The sequence below is a fragment of the Electrona antarctica genome (assembly GCF_951216825.1).
Source record: "Electrona antarctica genome assembly, chromosome: 22".
Taxonomy (NCBI): Eukaryota; Metazoa; Chordata; class Actinopteri; order Myctophiformes; family Myctophidae; genus Electrona; species Electrona antarctica.
In genome coordinates this window covers 7,130,126-7,147,625 of record NC_136805.1, presented here as the reverse complement: position 1 = coordinate 7,147,625, position 17,500 = coordinate 7,130,126, and the positions used below count along the sequence as shown (strand labels likewise).

Below are 17,500 nucleotides of genomic sequence, written 5' to 3'. Positions count from 1 at the left end.
CCTACTGCCCACCAGTAGGATCCTACTGCCCACCAGTAGGATCCTACTGCCCACCAGCAACAATGTACAATTTACCAGTGGTTCCCAAACGTTTTAGCTCAAGACCCAAAATGGAAACTCGACAATCTCCCCAGCACCCAAACTAGTGAATCTACAAGCTCACAGTGCATCGCAATGCAACTCATTGTGAGCTTGTAAATCTGCCATTTCCAGTGGGTGTGCGAAAATAGCCGTAACTGAGCCCTTACACACCCTACTCCAGTCCCCACTGCAACATGTACAATACGCTGTCACTCTCTCTCTCTCGCTTTTTGTCCATGCTCAACTTTCTCCCGCCTAGGCTTTCTGCTCTAACTTTAGTTTATACACTGCGTGTGCACGTGCGGCGTGCGTGCGAGAGAGAGAGAGCACATACAGTAGAACTAACTGCTGGATAAGAATAGCAAGTGGGTGTGTGTATGGGTTTCCTACTTGTTGGGCAAGGTGCTTTTCCGTGGAACTCCATCTCAAAATGCCAGGGGGGACCCCCAGAAGAGAAGATTTCCTGGGTACCCCTCTGGAACTCCCTGCCCTTGGCTCTTAGGTTAGCAGAATCAATGTCTTCTTTTAAAACGCTTTTAAAAACACATCTGTATACCAAGTGTTTTTCCTAATACTGTTTTTAATTGTTTTATTGTCTCTGATGTTTTGATGTTTTGTTGTTTTGATGTTTTTATGATTACTGTTTTATAACCCGTCTGTAAAGCACTTTGTAACTATATGTTTGGAAAGGTGCTATACAAATAAAATGCATTCATTCATTCAAAACACTTCCTCCAGTAGAGGGCTGTGGTGAGGCAACGGTGCAACGACAGACTTGTGATGTATAGTGGAACATACAGTAGCCGGCTACATTGGCTGTATTATATTATTATATTTATCTTACATTATTGTCTCCACCAGGCCGAAGGCATGGGGAGAGAGTATGTTTTGCACTCCGTCCGTGTGTGTGTGTGTCCGTCCGTGTGTCCGTGTGTCCTTCCGTCCGTCCGTTACCAGCTAATCTCCGGCACCGTTAACCCGGTCGATGCCAAACTTTGCACACACACTCCCTGGATGCCAACGATGAACCTCTGCCCTGCATTTTCCAGAACGGCCTGTTATAGCGCCACCATGAGGCAGCTTTTCACATTGTTTACCTAAAACTGCACCGATCTGCGTGAAACATTGCATGCACACTCCCTAGAGGCCAAGGACAAACCTTTCACCTGCATTTTCCGCATCTGCCTTTCATAGCGCCACCAGGAGGCCGACTTTTGTAAAACACATTTTTTGATATTACTCCTCCAGATTCTGTCCAAAAATCTCACAAATCGTTACACAGTATCTCTATGGTCATGTGCTCAAGTCGGATCTGTCCGATATTTCATATTCCATCCTAATTGGCTATAATTGGCTTTCACAGTTTGCAAGATTGCCCCGTTTTGAACAAAAGCCTCAAATCATGAACGCAGCATGCAATTTACGTGAAATCTTTCACACATTTTCTTACTAGGCTGAGGAATATATCCCACCCTTTTCACATTGGCCTGTTATAGCGCCACCAACAGGTTGATTTCTGCAAAACACATTTTTGGAACAAAATGCCTCAAGTCATCCAATTGCCATCAAAAGCAAACATGTTTATATTACTCCTAAACATTTTGCCAAACATCTCACACAGTCCTATCCTCCTGGTGGAGACCTGTGCCCAGAAGGGCACTTTTTCTAGTTATATTTATTATTATTGCTATTGCTACTACTTGTATTTGCCTGTATTTCCCTCTCTGTCTCTTCTTCTCTCTCTCTCTTTCATTCCCCTGACACAGTGGAGGCAGATGGCCGCCCACCCTAGTAGAGTCTGGGTCTGCTTGAAGTTTCTTGGGAATGTTTCTTTACCAATTACCACTGTAGCAAAATTGCTTGCTCGGGGTGGGATCGGGTCTCTGCTCTACATGTAAAGTGTCCTGAGACAACTTGTTGTTGATTTGATACTTTGATAATTGAATTTAATTGAATTAAGAAATACATTTAAGTTCACTTAAGTCAGATCTTTGACTTGAGTGAAAGAAGCATTACCACAAATAAATAACTCTGTTACAATCAAATGGCCTGTAGCCCTGTGCTACACATATTACTTGAGTAAAAGTACAAAAGTATTGGCATTGAAATATAATACATATAGGACCTCAATGGAAACGCATCCTGATGACTTTCTTTTGTGTTATCTTTACTGTATGTCTGTACCACAACATACTGATTACATTTATGATGAATAAAGTACCAGTATTCAATAAATCAATCATAATAGTAAAAGTATTCCCTCATAGCGAGGCGCCGCATTCTGCTTCACTGGAAGAATCCTAACCCCCCTGCCACGACATCCTGAATCCTAACCCCCCTGCCACGACATCCTGAATCCTAACCCCCCTGCCACGACATCCTGGCTAAAAGAATCCTAACCCCCCTGCCACGACATCCTGAATCCTAACCCCCCTGCCACGACATCCTGGCTAAAAGAATCCTAACCCCCCTGCCACGACATCCTGGCTAAAAGACCTATCATCCTTTATTCACCTAGAAAAAATTAAATTCTCAACTAGAGGCTCATTGAATAACTTCTCTAAAACCTGGGACCCTTTTCTTTTATATATTAATTCTTTAACTACAATTGATTAATTTCCCTCTCTTCCCTAGCTTCTTTTATATGGTCATCTCTTGCCTACAAGTTTTTTTTTTCTTCTCCCAATTATTCATTATTGTACATAATTATAATTCTATTATACAGTCTATTCTCCCCTCAGGGCTAGCGGGTGGGTGTGTGGGTGGGTGGGTATGTGTTATTGTTTTGTTTTGTCATTGATGGTGTTTTTTTTAGTTTTAGTTTTTGTGTACCATGTTCCTTGTATGTCAAAAACATCATATAAAAAAAATAGTAAAAGTACTAATTATTTTCCAAATGTGTCAACATCTTGATAGTACGGTACTCAAGTAAATGTACTTAGTTACTGCTAACACCAGGTTTATTAGAACCTGTTTATTAGAACCTGTCTTGGACCACTGGGATGGAAATTAAGACTTAAGACAGTATTTAACACAGTTTGAGGCCTGGTATTAACGAGACATAATTCAAGACTTTTCACTCAACGTTTATAGGAGCTGCAGACACCCCGTGGTATGTTGTGGTCGTTAGTAAACTGGCATATCATATCCCGCTGTATTGAATTTGCAAGCAAAACAGAGCTCACTGAACCACTGGTGTCAAACACACACGTCAATACATGGGTTGCAGGGACTGAAGACATGTGGCCGTGCATTCAGACTGAAGGCATGTGGCCGTGCATTCAGAGTAGCAGGTGGCCTGCTTATCTTGGCACGATGCGGCTGCAACATGAAGTAGAAGTGTCAGACTATATTTAGTTCAGGGGTACACAAACCCTTTGGCATGCATGGGACATATACTCCCACGCACACACGCATGCATGATGCACGCACACACACATTTATTCCGCTTTTTTCTTGACTAACAGACTAAATGTAAAATGGTTGATGGAACCGGAGAAAATTAGGAATTGTTCCTAGTACAACATGATGTCAAGATGATACTGTAAGTGTTACATTATTTTGTATCAACTCAGATCTATTATATGGTATATTATGGTACTTTACAAGCCAGAACATATTGAGTTTGGAATGCAAGAATATAGCTTCTAAAGGAATGCATTTGGCCAGTGGACAACACTGTGGCCAGTCTTAATATAGCCTGTGTGTGTTGTTGGAGATGTCAAATGTTGCTTTTTCCCACCTGGGGTGTGTGTGTGTGTGTGTGTGTGTGTGTGTGTGTGTGTGTGTGTGTGTGTGTGTGTGTGTGTGTGTGTGTGTGTGTGTGTGTGTGAGTGCGTGCGTGTGTGTGTGCGTGCTAGCGTGTATATGTGTGTGTTTGTGTGCATGTTTATCTATGCATTTAAGCATGGGGTGTACAACTTGTTAAATCCATTACAACTAAAGATACACACACCACTCATGTGAGAGTTGACAACACAACACAAAACTTTCATGTGCACACAAATGTGCACACACAGAGCAACACACTGCACACATACAGCCAAACAAACATGCACAGCAGCCCCAAGCAGTTTATCAGTTTTGGTTATACCACTCCACACTTGATTAGCGTGGTTAGTCAAAACCACGCTTTGAGACTTACAGGAGTAGCTGATGCAGATGTTCCCCACATCCATCTCTGTTCAAACACAAAGGCTATGTTTAAGACAGGCAGCCCAAATCACACTTCTGTCTGTCTGTCTGTCTGTCTGTCTGTCTGTCTGTCTGTCTGTCTGTCTGTCTGTCTGTCTGTATGTCTGTCTGTCTGTCTGTCTGTCTCTTTCTTTCCATCTCCTACCCTCCCTCCTTCTCATTAACTGTAAGAAAGTTATAGTTCGACCCAAATGCTGAAAGCTTTAGAGACACTCCAAGAGAAAGTGCACTAAGTACACACGCACGCATGCTCGCATGCACGCACGCATGCTCGCACGCACGCACGCAGTCACACGCACACGGACACACAGACAGCTGATGCTATGTTTGCCCAACGTGTGTGCTACTACAAGCAGTGACTGACAAGTGTGTGTGTGTGTGTGTGTGTGTGTGGTCTGAAAGAGCAAATGAAAAGAAATGTGTTAGTGTTACACACTCAGCAATACCATGCGCAGGCGGTAACCACGGCAACCGGGACAAATGCATATTCCACTGTTTCCACACACTGTCTGTCTCCCCATACACTGTCCCTCTGAGCTTTCCTACTGTCTTTGTCTCCTGTGTTGTCTCAGTCATGACATATTTGCAGACGAGGAAGGGAAGAATACTCTGTTGACTGTGAATACCCCAATCAACCAAATCCCAGCGTGAGAGCAGCTCTTCTGGAGCCAAAGGGGGGAGTATGGGCTCTATGTATGCACACACACACGCCATTTTGGAAAAAACCTGGGCATCTTCCCTACTTCCTTCACAGGTGTTACTGATGATACTAAATACTAATGAAGGCTCTGCTACAGTGGCGCCGTCAGGACTTAAAAGTGCAGGGATTAACCCGTCTGACACCTGGATCAAGTTAATTACTGCACGTATTACTGCACGTATGCAGCCAATACGACTATTTTACAGCTAAATGGAAATGGTGCAACTTTGCAAGACCATGGCATGCACCAGCGCCGGTCGGAAAACATAAATGAATACATAGACCATGCAGGCATCTTTTTTTCTCTACTTCTCAGTTCCCTGTTATCCGACGCACCTGTCCATTGTATGTGTGCAGAGGGACTTTTTCTTATGGGAATGTTTTTTGAAATTATAATAATTAAAAACAAAATGTTAGGAAACAAAAAATTAAGGGACCCATAAAAATATGTCCACGACCCACTGTTTGGGAACCAGTACACTATAGTAGCGGTATCTCTCTCTCAGCTGTCTGTGTTCTCTACTGTACTACGCTGTCTGCGTCCCTCTCAACTTTCTCCAGCATCATTCTGCTGTCTGCGTCCCTCTCAACTTTCTCCAGCATCATTCTCACTAACAAAATTACTCTCCTGATTTTGCATCAAATGAAAGATGTGGATTAGTGGATGTGGATTAGTAAAAAAAAAGGAACAAAAATGAAGAGAAAAAGAGAAATCACAAAGGATGATGCATATACAAAAAACAGGAAAAGGAAAAGAAGGAAAGTATGATTGAAGGAAAAGAAAAAAGAATGATGAAGATGAACAAAAATACCTTCTTCCACATCAGAGAAATAGTCCTCCATGAGCATTTCAGGGACATTGGTTCTACGGACTGTGCCAGGATGGAAGAGACGGATTAGAGGAAAATAAAGGATGGCGCAAAATCATATATACCTTGAGAAATCAAGATCAAATCATAATGAAAAACAATCAGAATGAGGATGAGGATGAGAGGGGTTTCATTCCAAACTTATTTCATTTTATCCGGGTCGACCTTTTCGTAAGAGTTCGTGTTAATTCATATTCATTATTTTTTGATTTAAAAAGAAAATGTTGATTCAAAATGAAACTCCAGTCACGTTCATGATCATGGACAACGTTATGGAGATGAAAATGTAAGTTGGGTGGATCATCTGTTGAAACCATTCAGGTCTACATAATAACAACATCTGGTTTCTGGACAAAAAAAAAGAGGATGTTTGGCACTCATGGTACCAGCTCTGGGACAAGAATGTTTGGGATCCAGCGGAGAAGGTAGAAGCTGTTCTTGTTAAAAAAAAATCACACCCGTGTGAACTGAGTGGTGCAACTCCCCCACCCCCTCTCTCTCTCTTTCTCTCTCTCTCTGTCTCTCATTAGCAGGCAGCAGTGCAGCACTATCTCACTCTCTCTGTTTCTGGCACAACAGCGCCACTTTTGGTACTCATTGGTACTCGTGCTCATAGTGACAGTCACATAGGTGAACACGGACATTGCTGTTCCTTGGAGTGGTTGCACCACTCAAAAAATCACACCCGTGAGTGGTGCAACTCCCCTCTCCCCCAACCCCCCTCTCTCTCATTAGCAGGCAACAGTGCAGCACTATCTCTCTCTCTGTTTCTGGCACAACAGCGCCACTTTTTCCCCTACTGGTACTCATAGTCACATAGGTTAACACGGACATGCTGTTCCTTGGAGTGGTTGCACCACTCAAAAAAGGAAAAAAAAAGAATCCCCAGTCTGTGAGTGGATTTAACACACTTAAAACGACAGTAGTCGCTGGTTGAGCATAAGACCTTAGACTTAGACCATGATGGTGCTGATGGTGCTGCAGTTTGTGCTCTAGCTGTGCAACGTAGCTTTTCAGCGGATCAATAAAACCAAACAAAATTACCAAATTAAAGCAGATAGGCGACGGTGGAATAATTTTACCTTCGTCGTCGGACATGTCCAGGACTTCATTCATGGTCTCCGGGACGTTCATCCTGTGCTTCTCGGTCACAGACTGTCAAAAGGAGAGAAATTATGCTTTAACCCCTTTTGGTGTTTTAAACATTGTTATAATTTAGCTATTGGAAAATAGCAGATCTACAAGCTGAGCTTGTAGGTCTGCTATTTTTGAAAAATCGTGAAAATGTGCCTCAAATTTGGAATATATTTTACGTTTTTAACTCAAATCTTTGCTTCTGGAGGGTCCCTGGAACAACATATTTTCAGATGGGGGTCGGAGGCCAATTACAGATCATTTTTGGGGTCCGTGACATGAAATATTGAGTGATATAGGCCTAGAAACATAGGTATTTCAGAAAACTGTCAGGATTTAGAAGACATTTTTTTCAGGCCTAAATTAAACCGTCACTTATACTGTGGTCAGAGCCCCCCACATGGTTCTATACTAGCCCCACTAGTATTTCCTTCTTCATCGAATCTCTTTGACAAAAATAGCCCAAGTACAAGCTGAATATTGGCCCTAGAACAGAGAAGCTGGGGTTTTATATCTTCACAGTGGTTCTCAACCTGTAGGACCCCCAGAGGGGTCCCCAGATGAATTTGCGGACCAAATTGTGAAATAGTATTAGTACCTGATAAAGAGGTACTATTTCTTGGCTACTTGGTATACATCGGCTATTTTCACAATATTTATCTGTGGAACCGAGTCAAACTAAATGTAATGCCTCAACTCCTACATTCCAAGAGCTTGTCAAGGTGTGTGTGTGTGTGTGTGGGGGGGGTGTTCCCCAGTTAAAATATGATTATTTTGGGGGGTCGCGGCGGCCTGAAAAGCTTGAGGCAAACTGAGAGGGGTCACAGTTCATCACGAATAAACAACATTTCCACTGCGCCTCACAGTGCCAGTGACCTCACTCACCGTCGTGGTCAAAGTCTCCTCTGTGACCACCTTCAGCGTGTCCACTACAGAGATGTAGCCCAGCCTCCTGGCGATGGACAGCGCACTGTTACCGTTCTGCACAAAGAGAAACACACCGCCGTTTAGCCACGCTCATTATTTGAGAGAAATTGAGACACTTAACACTAGGACTTAACATGTCAAAGATAGCTTCACTTAAAGGCTATTTTATGTTTGACATGCAGAAAGGATATTGGGAAACATTGAGAAAATGTCTGACAACTATGACTGGCGTGTATGTGTGCGTGTGCGTGTGCGTGCGTGCGTGCGTGCGTGCGTGTGTGTGTGTGTGTGTGTGTGTGTGTGTGTGTGTACTAACAGTAGTGAGTTCATTGGGATTGGCTCCATGCTGTAGCAGTAGGTTGATGATGTGAGTGTGTCCCTGTTGTGCCGCCTGGTGGAGAGGAGTGTAACCGTTCTGTAGAGACAACAGAGAGAGAGATGGGGAGGGAGAGAGAGAGAGAGGGGGAGAGAGAGAGAGAGGGAGAGAGAGAGAGAGAGAGAGAGAGAGAGAGAGGGGGAGAGAGAGAGAGAGAGAGAGAGAGAGAGAGGGGGAGGGAGAGAGAGAGAGAGGGGGAGAGAGAGAGAGAGAGAGAGAGGGGAAAGAATGGAAAGAATAATTGAGCCATAATGAGAGAGTCCTCCTCCAGACACATTTGAAATATGTAAAAATAAACATGGTTTTCCAACATAAAAGAAAAAAAAAGAAAAAGGCGAAGCACATCTAGCCTACTAATTTTCCCTGTATTGTAGAATTATACATCTTCTAATACCCCAGGCCTCGTGCCCCGCCAACTACTGCTGCTCAATGCAAAGTGGTTTCAGGTGTTTAGCAACTGGCTGACAGAGGATTGGTGAAAAAAATTAAATAATAATATATATATAATAATATATACGTCCCCGGTATGGGGTCCCCGGCCACCGAGGGGAAGCATTGAAGCCAAATGGACATGCTGGCCGATTCATAGGTACTGCAGCTCTAGCTAAACTGTTGCCTATCTACGTCACTACAATGGGTGCGTATGTGACGCCAGTGCACGCACTCACACACGCACGACTTGTGGTGCTCGTTCATGCTTTCGGCCCGGTGCGTTCATGAAAGCTCCGTTGAATTGAATGACGTAGATAGGCCCCAAAACGGACGGAGCCCGGAGCCCAACCCAGAAGAAGAGCCCGGAGCCCAACCCAGAAGAAGAGCCCGGAGCCCAACCCAGAAGAAGAGCCCGGAGCCCAACCCAGAAGAAGAGCCCGGAGCCCAACCCAGAAGAAGAGCCCGGAGCCCAACCCAGAAGAAGAGCCCGGAGCCCAACCCAGAAGAAGGGGTGATAATAATGACTCATTCTGCTGGGTGAGCAACTCCATGCAAGTGGATGGGAGGGGAATTCCGGTGCCGTCTAAATTATTTATAACTCTATGGTTTATCTTGACTGAGAGATTACTGCATTAGTGACTCCCGCACGCACGCACGCACGCACGCACGCACGCACGCACGCACGCACGCACGCACGCACGCACGCACGCACGCACGCACGCACGCACGCACGCACGCACGCACGCACGCACACACACACACACACACACACACACACACACACACACACACACACACACACACACACACACACACACACACACACACACACACACACACACACACACACACACACACACACACACTCACACACTCACACACACACACACACTCACACACTCACACACTCACACTCACACTCGCACACACGCACGTGATAGTTACCTTGGTCTTGGCGTTGACCTTAGCCTGGTTTTGGAGCAGGAAGTTGACCATCTTGATGTTGCCATAGTGACAGGCCACGTGCAGAGGATTGTAACCCAACTGAGGAGAGACAAAGCGTACGACTCCTTCAAGGACACGTGAAAGCATTACTTCCCCCTTTCTCTCCCATCTGTAACGGTTTACACCCACACAGTGCAATATCCTGTACATGATCTGAATCTATGTGACATGTTGAGCAATACTCATGATCATGCCTTGATTGTGTAAATTGTAATAGGGAGCGAGGTTCTGCATATACTACTATACATGCCCTTGTCACAACCTTAGCTGTGATACTAGTTGAGTGCAAAATGATTGTAATGAGGATATGTCACAATCCACACAATTGTGGTCTAGGCTTCGGTCGATTTGTTCTTTATATATAAATAAAATATTTCTATTCCTATCTCTGTTGTGTTGCTTTGTCTTGCTGTCAACATTACTAATGGAATCACCAAGGCAAATGACATGTATGTGTGAAAATAGCTGTTAATTGGACAAGCTGCTGCATGGAGCCAGCACTGTGACTAGCTGTACGTACCTTAGTCTCAGGGTCCACGGCGGCCCCCTGGTTCACCAAGACCTCAGCGACGTTCACTTTATCCTCCTGGGCAGCCAGGTGGAGTGGAGTCAGACCAGACTGCATGGGGAGAAGAGACAATGAATGAGTACTTTTACTTTTGGTGCCAATACATTTGTTCTTTTACTAAAGTAAGTAAATCAGACTTTTACTGAGTATTTTCTACATTGTGGTATTGATACTTTCACTCCAAGTAAGACATGTGAGTACTTCTTCCACCACTGCCAACAAGAACAGATCTTCAAGCCAACAATACACTGCGGTGTGACGCGATGTTGACTTGGAGATCAGCTCTTTGTCATACGATAAAAAGTAGGCAACGTGCGGACAAACAGAAAGTGGCCGTCCATCCATCCATGTACCTTTTTTATTATTATTATTATTATTATTATTATTATTATTATTATTATTATTATTATTATTATTTAATCCCACAATTGTGTAACCCCTGGGTAGAGCAACGGACTGAACTCATGCTTCCTTCAATGCATGAGGAGTCCAAGCCGCCTCTTTTCACCTGACAGGGGGGAGTTTCCCCGGTTGGACGTAGCACGTGGAAGGAACACATTATTCCAACCAGTTCCTTTCCCCTCCATCAGGCGCCCCGGGTGGCCAGGGAGAGGCAGTTTACTGCATGTTTTGTGTGTGAGGGTACCTACCCTAGGGGACACGGGGAGAACATGCAAACTCCACACAGAAAGGTCCTTTCGCCAACCCCGTCTCGGGTATGGGCACTATGACGATGCGGAGGAGAGAACACGCCTGCAGCGCCCACAGCGTTCCATGTACCTTATTGGCGAGGTCGATGCTGGCGTCTCTCGCCAGCAGCAGGGTGACGATGTCCACGTTGCCGTCCTGGGAGGCCAGGTGTAGCGGGGTGATGCCCTGGCGCGTCACGCCGTTGGTGGACGCGCCGTACTCCAGCAGGGTGGTGGCGATCTCCATCTGGTTCTTCTTAGCCGCGATGTGCAGTGGTGTGTAGCCATTCTAGAGAGAGAGAGAGAGAGAGAGAGAGAGAGAGAGAGAGAGACAGAGAGAGAGAGAGATTACTTCTGTTTGCTTGTGCACATTATTTAGTCAACTATTTCCATTGTGATTTCTTTCCTTGCTCTTCAGTTTTGTTTCTTTCTGCATTTATTTCTTCTTTCGTTTCTTAGGGACAAACATGGACAATGTGGGCATTAAGCAACAAGTCGACCTTGTTGGTACTAGTTGACTAGTTGATAAGAAAAAAATGTAGGCCTCAAGATCAGGTAGATTATAGTTATAGTCACCAATGTACACAGTTTTTAAATGTACAATTTTTTTTTAAACATAATAGGTGGTTAAACAACGAGTCGACTAGTAAACTAGTCAACTAGTAAAAATGACTAGAAGTGAATGCCCTAGTCATTAGTACTAATATTATTGATATTGATAACATTACAACAAAACAGTGTTGCGTTGTGTCTCTGGTCTTTGTACACTGACATGACAGAGAGGGGCGGCTGTTGATGAGTAGTCTAATTCAAAAAGTGTTTTTCTTTGCATTGAAGTTGCCGCGTTCTGACTGCTCTGTAGGACTACACAAGGCGTTCTGACTGCTCTGTAGGACTACACAAGGCGTTCTGACTGCTCTGTAGGACTACACAAGGCGTCAGGCAAGTATACGGCTGTGGCCAAGCTAGTGTTTGCTTTCCGTCTGGACTAGCGGCCCGTTATTGCCATGGCGGCCTCAGCTTGCTGAACATGCATGCCAACAGGAAGCGGCGTCCTCATCGTTTCCAGCAGCGCCATGCGCTCTCTCAACGGAGAGGCGGCTGGCTGCCAGCTATGATGTCACTGAGGAGGCATCCTTGGCGGGCCAATCGCAGAGCGTCATGCCGCCCACCCATAGCACAGCACAGCACTGTGTGCGTGTGTGTGCGTGTGTGTGTGTGTGTGTGTGTGTGTGTGTGTGCGTGTGTGTGTGTGTGTGTGCGTGTGTGTCCGCGTGTGCGTGTGTGTGTGTGGAGGGTGGGGGTGCATGTGTAAAATTGCCTGTCATGAAGAACAAAGCCTGTAACTAGGTCAGCCTGCTTTCACTCAGAAATAGACAGAGAGACAAAAAGAGAAACGATTCACGAGAGAGATAGAGATGGAGAGAGACAGACAAAAAGAGAAAAGATACATGAGAGATAGAGAGAGAGAGAGAGAGAGAGAGAGAGAGAGAGAGAGAGAGACAGATAGACAAAGAGAGAGAAACCGCTTGCTGCAGTGCATGACGTACATTCGTGGCCTCCTGCGAGGCCCTATATTGGCTGCAATACTTGCATAGTGTGTTGAATTTAGCTTCACCTCAGTCAGGTAGGGGAGTGTGTCTGTCTGTTCCCCGCTTCCAACCCCTAACCCCTCAAACACTGCTTTTCAACCAGTGGTCCGGGGACCACCAGTGGTCCTTGAGGTGGTTCCAGGTGGTCCCCAGCTAAATGACGGAGAGTTGGTAACCAAATGGACCCTTATAGAGCTTTAACTGTTGAGAGTGTAAGATGAAACCCAATGAGACCCGTACAGCGTACATACATCCATTTGGTTTCATTTTACGCTCTCAGGAGTTACATTATTGTTAAACATCTGCATTACTTAATTTTCAAAAAGTCAACACAATATTAGCGAATGTAGAAGAATTGTTATTTTGATCAACGTTTACCATCAGCATGGAACTGCGTGTCAACGATAACATAATAGTTTTGGGTCCGAGAGGCTACATCTCATGAATTGGTGGGCCATGGCTCAAATGCAGAATAAATAATGGGCCTTGATATGAAACGGGTTGAAAACCCCTGCCCTAAAAGTGCATGGGGGATGAACAGAGAACCCATGGGGAACATGGGGGATGAACAGAGAACCCATGGGGAACATGGGGGATGAACAGAGAACCCATGGGGAACATGGGGGATGAACAGAGAACCCATGGGGAACATGGGGGATGAACAGAGAACCCATGGGGAACACAGGGGAAGACGACCCCGTCGGGGGGGGGGCCTTACCTTGGCTGCAGCGTGCGGGGACGCTCCCTGGTTGAGCAACAGTAACGCCACCTTCTGGTTATCGTAGTGCGATGCCACATGCAGTGGGGTTAGTCCGCTCTGGACGCACGCACACGCACAAGCACACGCACACACACACATACATACACGTGCGCACACGCACGCAGGGAGAGGCTGTGTTACTAGGTGTTACGTGAGTAGAGTTTCCACCCAACACTGCTGTGAAAGCTTTGAGCCGTGATTGGGATCTATCTTCATCTTCAGAGCCCAACCCGGGGATTGTGCAAGTGTGTGTTTGTTAGAAGGAAGACAAAGTGTTTGGATGCCAGTGACATTCAAGAAGCAAGAACGCTTGGTGCCAGCGCCTTCAACTGGGTCTCTCAACACATAGCCTTGGAAACCCAGACGTTACTCAACACATGACTCTGAACACGCCTCTGAAAAAAGAAGCCAAGTAATCACTTGACACCTGGTGCCAATAATCACTGGTATAGACATGGGAGGTTTCGTCCCAATCAATTCGCATAGGCAATTGATTACACCTAGGGGGAATTATATACATTACAACAATTATATACACAAAAACACTGAAGTATCCTATGCCAATAGTCCACTGTTGAACAGTGACACACTTACTGTACACACATCTAATGTAACAACTTTCCATTGTGTTTTCTCTTTTCTTCAGCTAAACACACTAGAACTGTAATGCTGACAGTATTACATTTGATTGCATTGTATCGAATTACATTATGTTAGTATTGTCATGACTTAGGGGAAGTGAATTACTGAAGATCCTTTTGTCCTCTGTGTGTGAGTGTGAGTGTGAGTGTGTGTGTGTGTGTGTGTGTGTGTGTGTGTGTGTGTGTGTGTGTGTGTGTGTGCGTGTGTGCGTGTGTGTGTGTAAGCCATACCTTGCCAGCAGCGTCAGGTGGGGCATTCTTCTGTAGAAGTAGGTTGGCCACCTCTATCTTCCCATACTTAGCAGCCACATGCAACGGAGTGAAGCCCTTCTGTAAGACACAAAACAACAGGGTTTTTATTTATTTGTATCAAAAACCTCAAAAATGGAGTTAGGTGGTTTCCTCCCGACAGCAACGAAATGTTGTTACTATTATTGCGAACGAAGTGAGCACTAACTATAGAAGCTGGCCAAAACTGTGTCTGTGTGTCACACTGTGACACCACCCGCCCGCCACCAGAGGGCAAAAGATTGGGTGCAAACTAGTGGTGGGCATAGATTCATTTTTTTAATCGCGATTAATCGCACTGCAATCCTGGAGTTAATCGCGATTAATCGCGATTAAAATGGCTCATTTGAACTCTGCCGAAGGCATTGAAAATATGTGCGCGCTACCTAAATAATGTCCAGAAGTAAGTCCTTGTGAACAGGTTTAGATCAGGAGCCCTAATTATGGATACAACTAGCCTATTAATAGCTTATATTTCATATTGTAGAACTGTTCACAGTGTTGCCAAGTCTAGTCATTATAAGCTACTTTGGACTTGTCTATCTGTAAAGTTTCTTTAGAATATTGGTGGTCCTTGACATGAAAATGCTTGAGAACCACTACTCTAAAACAACATTGGACAATGATGTTTGACATGATGTTTGACGCTGCCTCTTTCTTTTCTAGTAAGTAGAACCTTTTGTTGGCGTTGCTGTTTACCGTCCCTCTCACAGACAAGTCAGGGACGAGTGCACTGACTGTCTGCGCGCACACACACACTCACACACAGCCCACCTTCTGGCCGCTGCAGACCCAGCTTCCAGACCCAATTTTGAGAATAGATTAACGGCGATATTTTTTTTATCGCGCGATAAGAGTCTCGCGTTAACGCAGCACGTTAACGCCGATAACGGCCCAGCATTAGTGCAAACCAATACGAACTGAATTTGGAACACAGAGGTGTGTGTGTGTGTGCTTTGTTCGCTTCCCGCGTTTACGCGTCTTACTTGTACTACTATACTATTACTAATATGTCTGCTGCCATTATTATTACTACTAATAATAACTACCTACTAACCCTACTGCTACTAACTATAATGATAATAATTATACTTTTTGTAGTAAAAGTTCCATAAAGTTGTTGTACACAAGGTCAAACCACTGTAATAACACACTGCTATTTTAACATACAGGCACTTCAATGTCCTCTGAAGGGTTAAGCCATTACAACATAGGAGGGGGGGGTTATTCTGCAGTCAGAGTATGATGAAAACCAGAGAGAGAGAGAGAGAGAGAGAGAGAGAGAGAGAGAGAGAGAAAGAGAGAGAGAGGGAGAGGGACAGGGAGAGAGAGAGAGAGAGAGAGAGAGAGAGAGAGAGAGAGAGAGAGGGAGAGGGAGAGGGAGAGAGAGAGAGAGAGAGAGAGAGAGAGGGAGAGGGAGAGGGAGAGAGAGAGAGAGAGAGGGAGAGAGCGAGGTATATTACACCACAGATTCTTCAGTTATGAGGCAACACAGAGCGGTGACAACCTCAAAGTTCTGAAACCAACTCTCGCTGCCCACACGCGCCCAGTGGTGCACGCGTGCACATGAGTGTGTGTGTGTGTATACGTGTGCATGTGTGTGTGTGTGTGTCCGCACACGCACGCACGTGTGTGTGTGTGTGTGTGGTTAGGGTTCGGGCGGTGTGACCACACACTGTACGTTGTCCCCAGAGCCCTCAGTTCTTCCAATAACACCAGAGGCCGGCCATTAAAGAACACATATGAGTAATGATGTAATGATACGGTTGCTAACCGTTACTTTTCAGGACTCCATTTCAAAAGAAGCAAAACAAAACGACAAGCTCAAAACGACAAGCTCAAAACGACAAGCTCAAAAACGCGTTGCGACGCATATGACGAAGTATTAACCAGTTAAAGCATCTGAAAGCATCTGAGACCATTTAGATTTTAGCGTTGGCAATTCAAAAATAGCACAATTTTGAAAGTGTGAAAAATGTTGAATAATTCCGAATGAATTAGATGAATTAAAAAGTTTGAAAACTACTGATTTAGAATCGGCCTCAGCTCTTAACCCATTACAACCTGGGAAAGCATCTGTGTCATTTTAGAGTCATACAGTAGCACATTAGTTGGCTATTCAAAAATAGCAGATATACAAGCTCATAACGCTCACCGTGCATCGTGATGCGACACATTGTGAGCTTGTAGACCTGCAATTTTCGAAAACTTGAAATGCCACATTCTGCATAGTGACTACTTTCTACTTTTGGTACTTTAAGTACATTTTGATGCCGATACTTTTGTACTTTCACTCAAGTACACTTTGAATTCCGGACTTTATTGATAGTTTTAATTAAGTAAATCATTTGAGTACTTTTCCCACCACTGACTGACTGTCTATACCTTAGTGGTGACGTCCAGACAGGCTCCCTGGTCCAGCAGTGCGGCGGCGACATCCTTGTGTCCCTCCCTGGCGGCCAGGTGTAGCGGGGTGTAGCCGGAGCTGGTGGTGGAGTCTGGGCACGCTCCGTTAGCCAGGAGCTGGAGCACGATGTCCGGCTTCCCCAGGCGACTGGAGATGTGCAGCGGGGTCTGGTCATCCTGGAAAACACACAGTGTAAGGGTCCTTGCAGACTGATACGTTTGTTCTGATGTTTCTCTGCGTTTTTATGCCGTTTATATTATTTCTTCGCAAAACAGCAGCAGTCTGCAGGGACCTTAAAGCTGCTATAAGCAATAATATGTCAACATTTTAATGACCTTTTTATTTTTTTGGTATTCAGACAGCCAGCAATGGGTAGAACACTCCCAAAAAAATGTTGTCTCTGTGACACATCTAGGGGCCGCAATCTGCATTCAAAGATGTTCCTAGAAGTTTTGTCATTGGTCGAAAAAAAACCTGGTCGCAATGACTAACCAATCAGGAAGCAGACAGGCAAATCGACCAATGACAAAGCTTCTAGGAAAAAAAGATTGCAGCCCCTAGATGTGTCACATGCAGAGACTAATTTTGTGGGAGCGTTCTACCCATTGCTGGCTGTCTGAATACCAAAAAAATAAAAAATAAAAAGGTCATTAAAATTCTGACATATTATCGCTTATAGCAGCTTTAACTCCTGGATAAATGCTTGGGATTACCATCATCACACTGGATTATCCTATTCTGCGGCGGTAACAACGTTTCACTTTGAAGCCGGAGGTCCTCCTCCTTGCTGAGTCATTTTAAAACCCCCTTGTAAACTATTAATTAAAACCCCTTTCG

At 44.8% G+C, this 17,500-nt stretch overlaps 1 protein-coding gene across 1 annotated transcript in view; it reads right to left on the bottom strand.

Moving 5' to 3' along the window:
* Positions 1-13,378, bottom strand: part of LOC306915664 (ankyrin-3-like) — a 74,420-nt gene extending 61,042 nt beyond the window's left edge. The window contains exons 1-9 of the mRNA XM_079493142.1: positions 13,286-13,378; positions 11,067-11,264; positions 10,239-10,337; positions 9,659-9,757; positions 8,222-8,320; positions 7,864-7,959; positions 6,927-6,999; positions 5,788-5,847; positions 4,226-4,261 (exon numbers count right to left, since the gene is read on the bottom strand). Of these exons, the coding sequence (XP_079349268.1) occupies positions 4,226-4,261; positions 5,788-5,847; positions 6,927-6,999; positions 7,864-7,959; positions 8,222-8,320; positions 9,659-9,757; positions 10,239-10,337; positions 11,067-11,222 (718 nt within the window). The 5' untranslated portion in view covers positions 11,223-11,264; positions 13,286-13,378. The remainder of the gene's footprint in view (positions 1-4,225; positions 4,262-5,787; positions 5,848-6,926; positions 7,000-7,863; positions 7,960-8,221; positions 8,321-9,658; positions 9,758-10,238; positions 10,338-11,066; positions 11,265-13,285) is intronic.
* Positions 13,379-17,500: the final 4,122 nt, after the last annotated feature.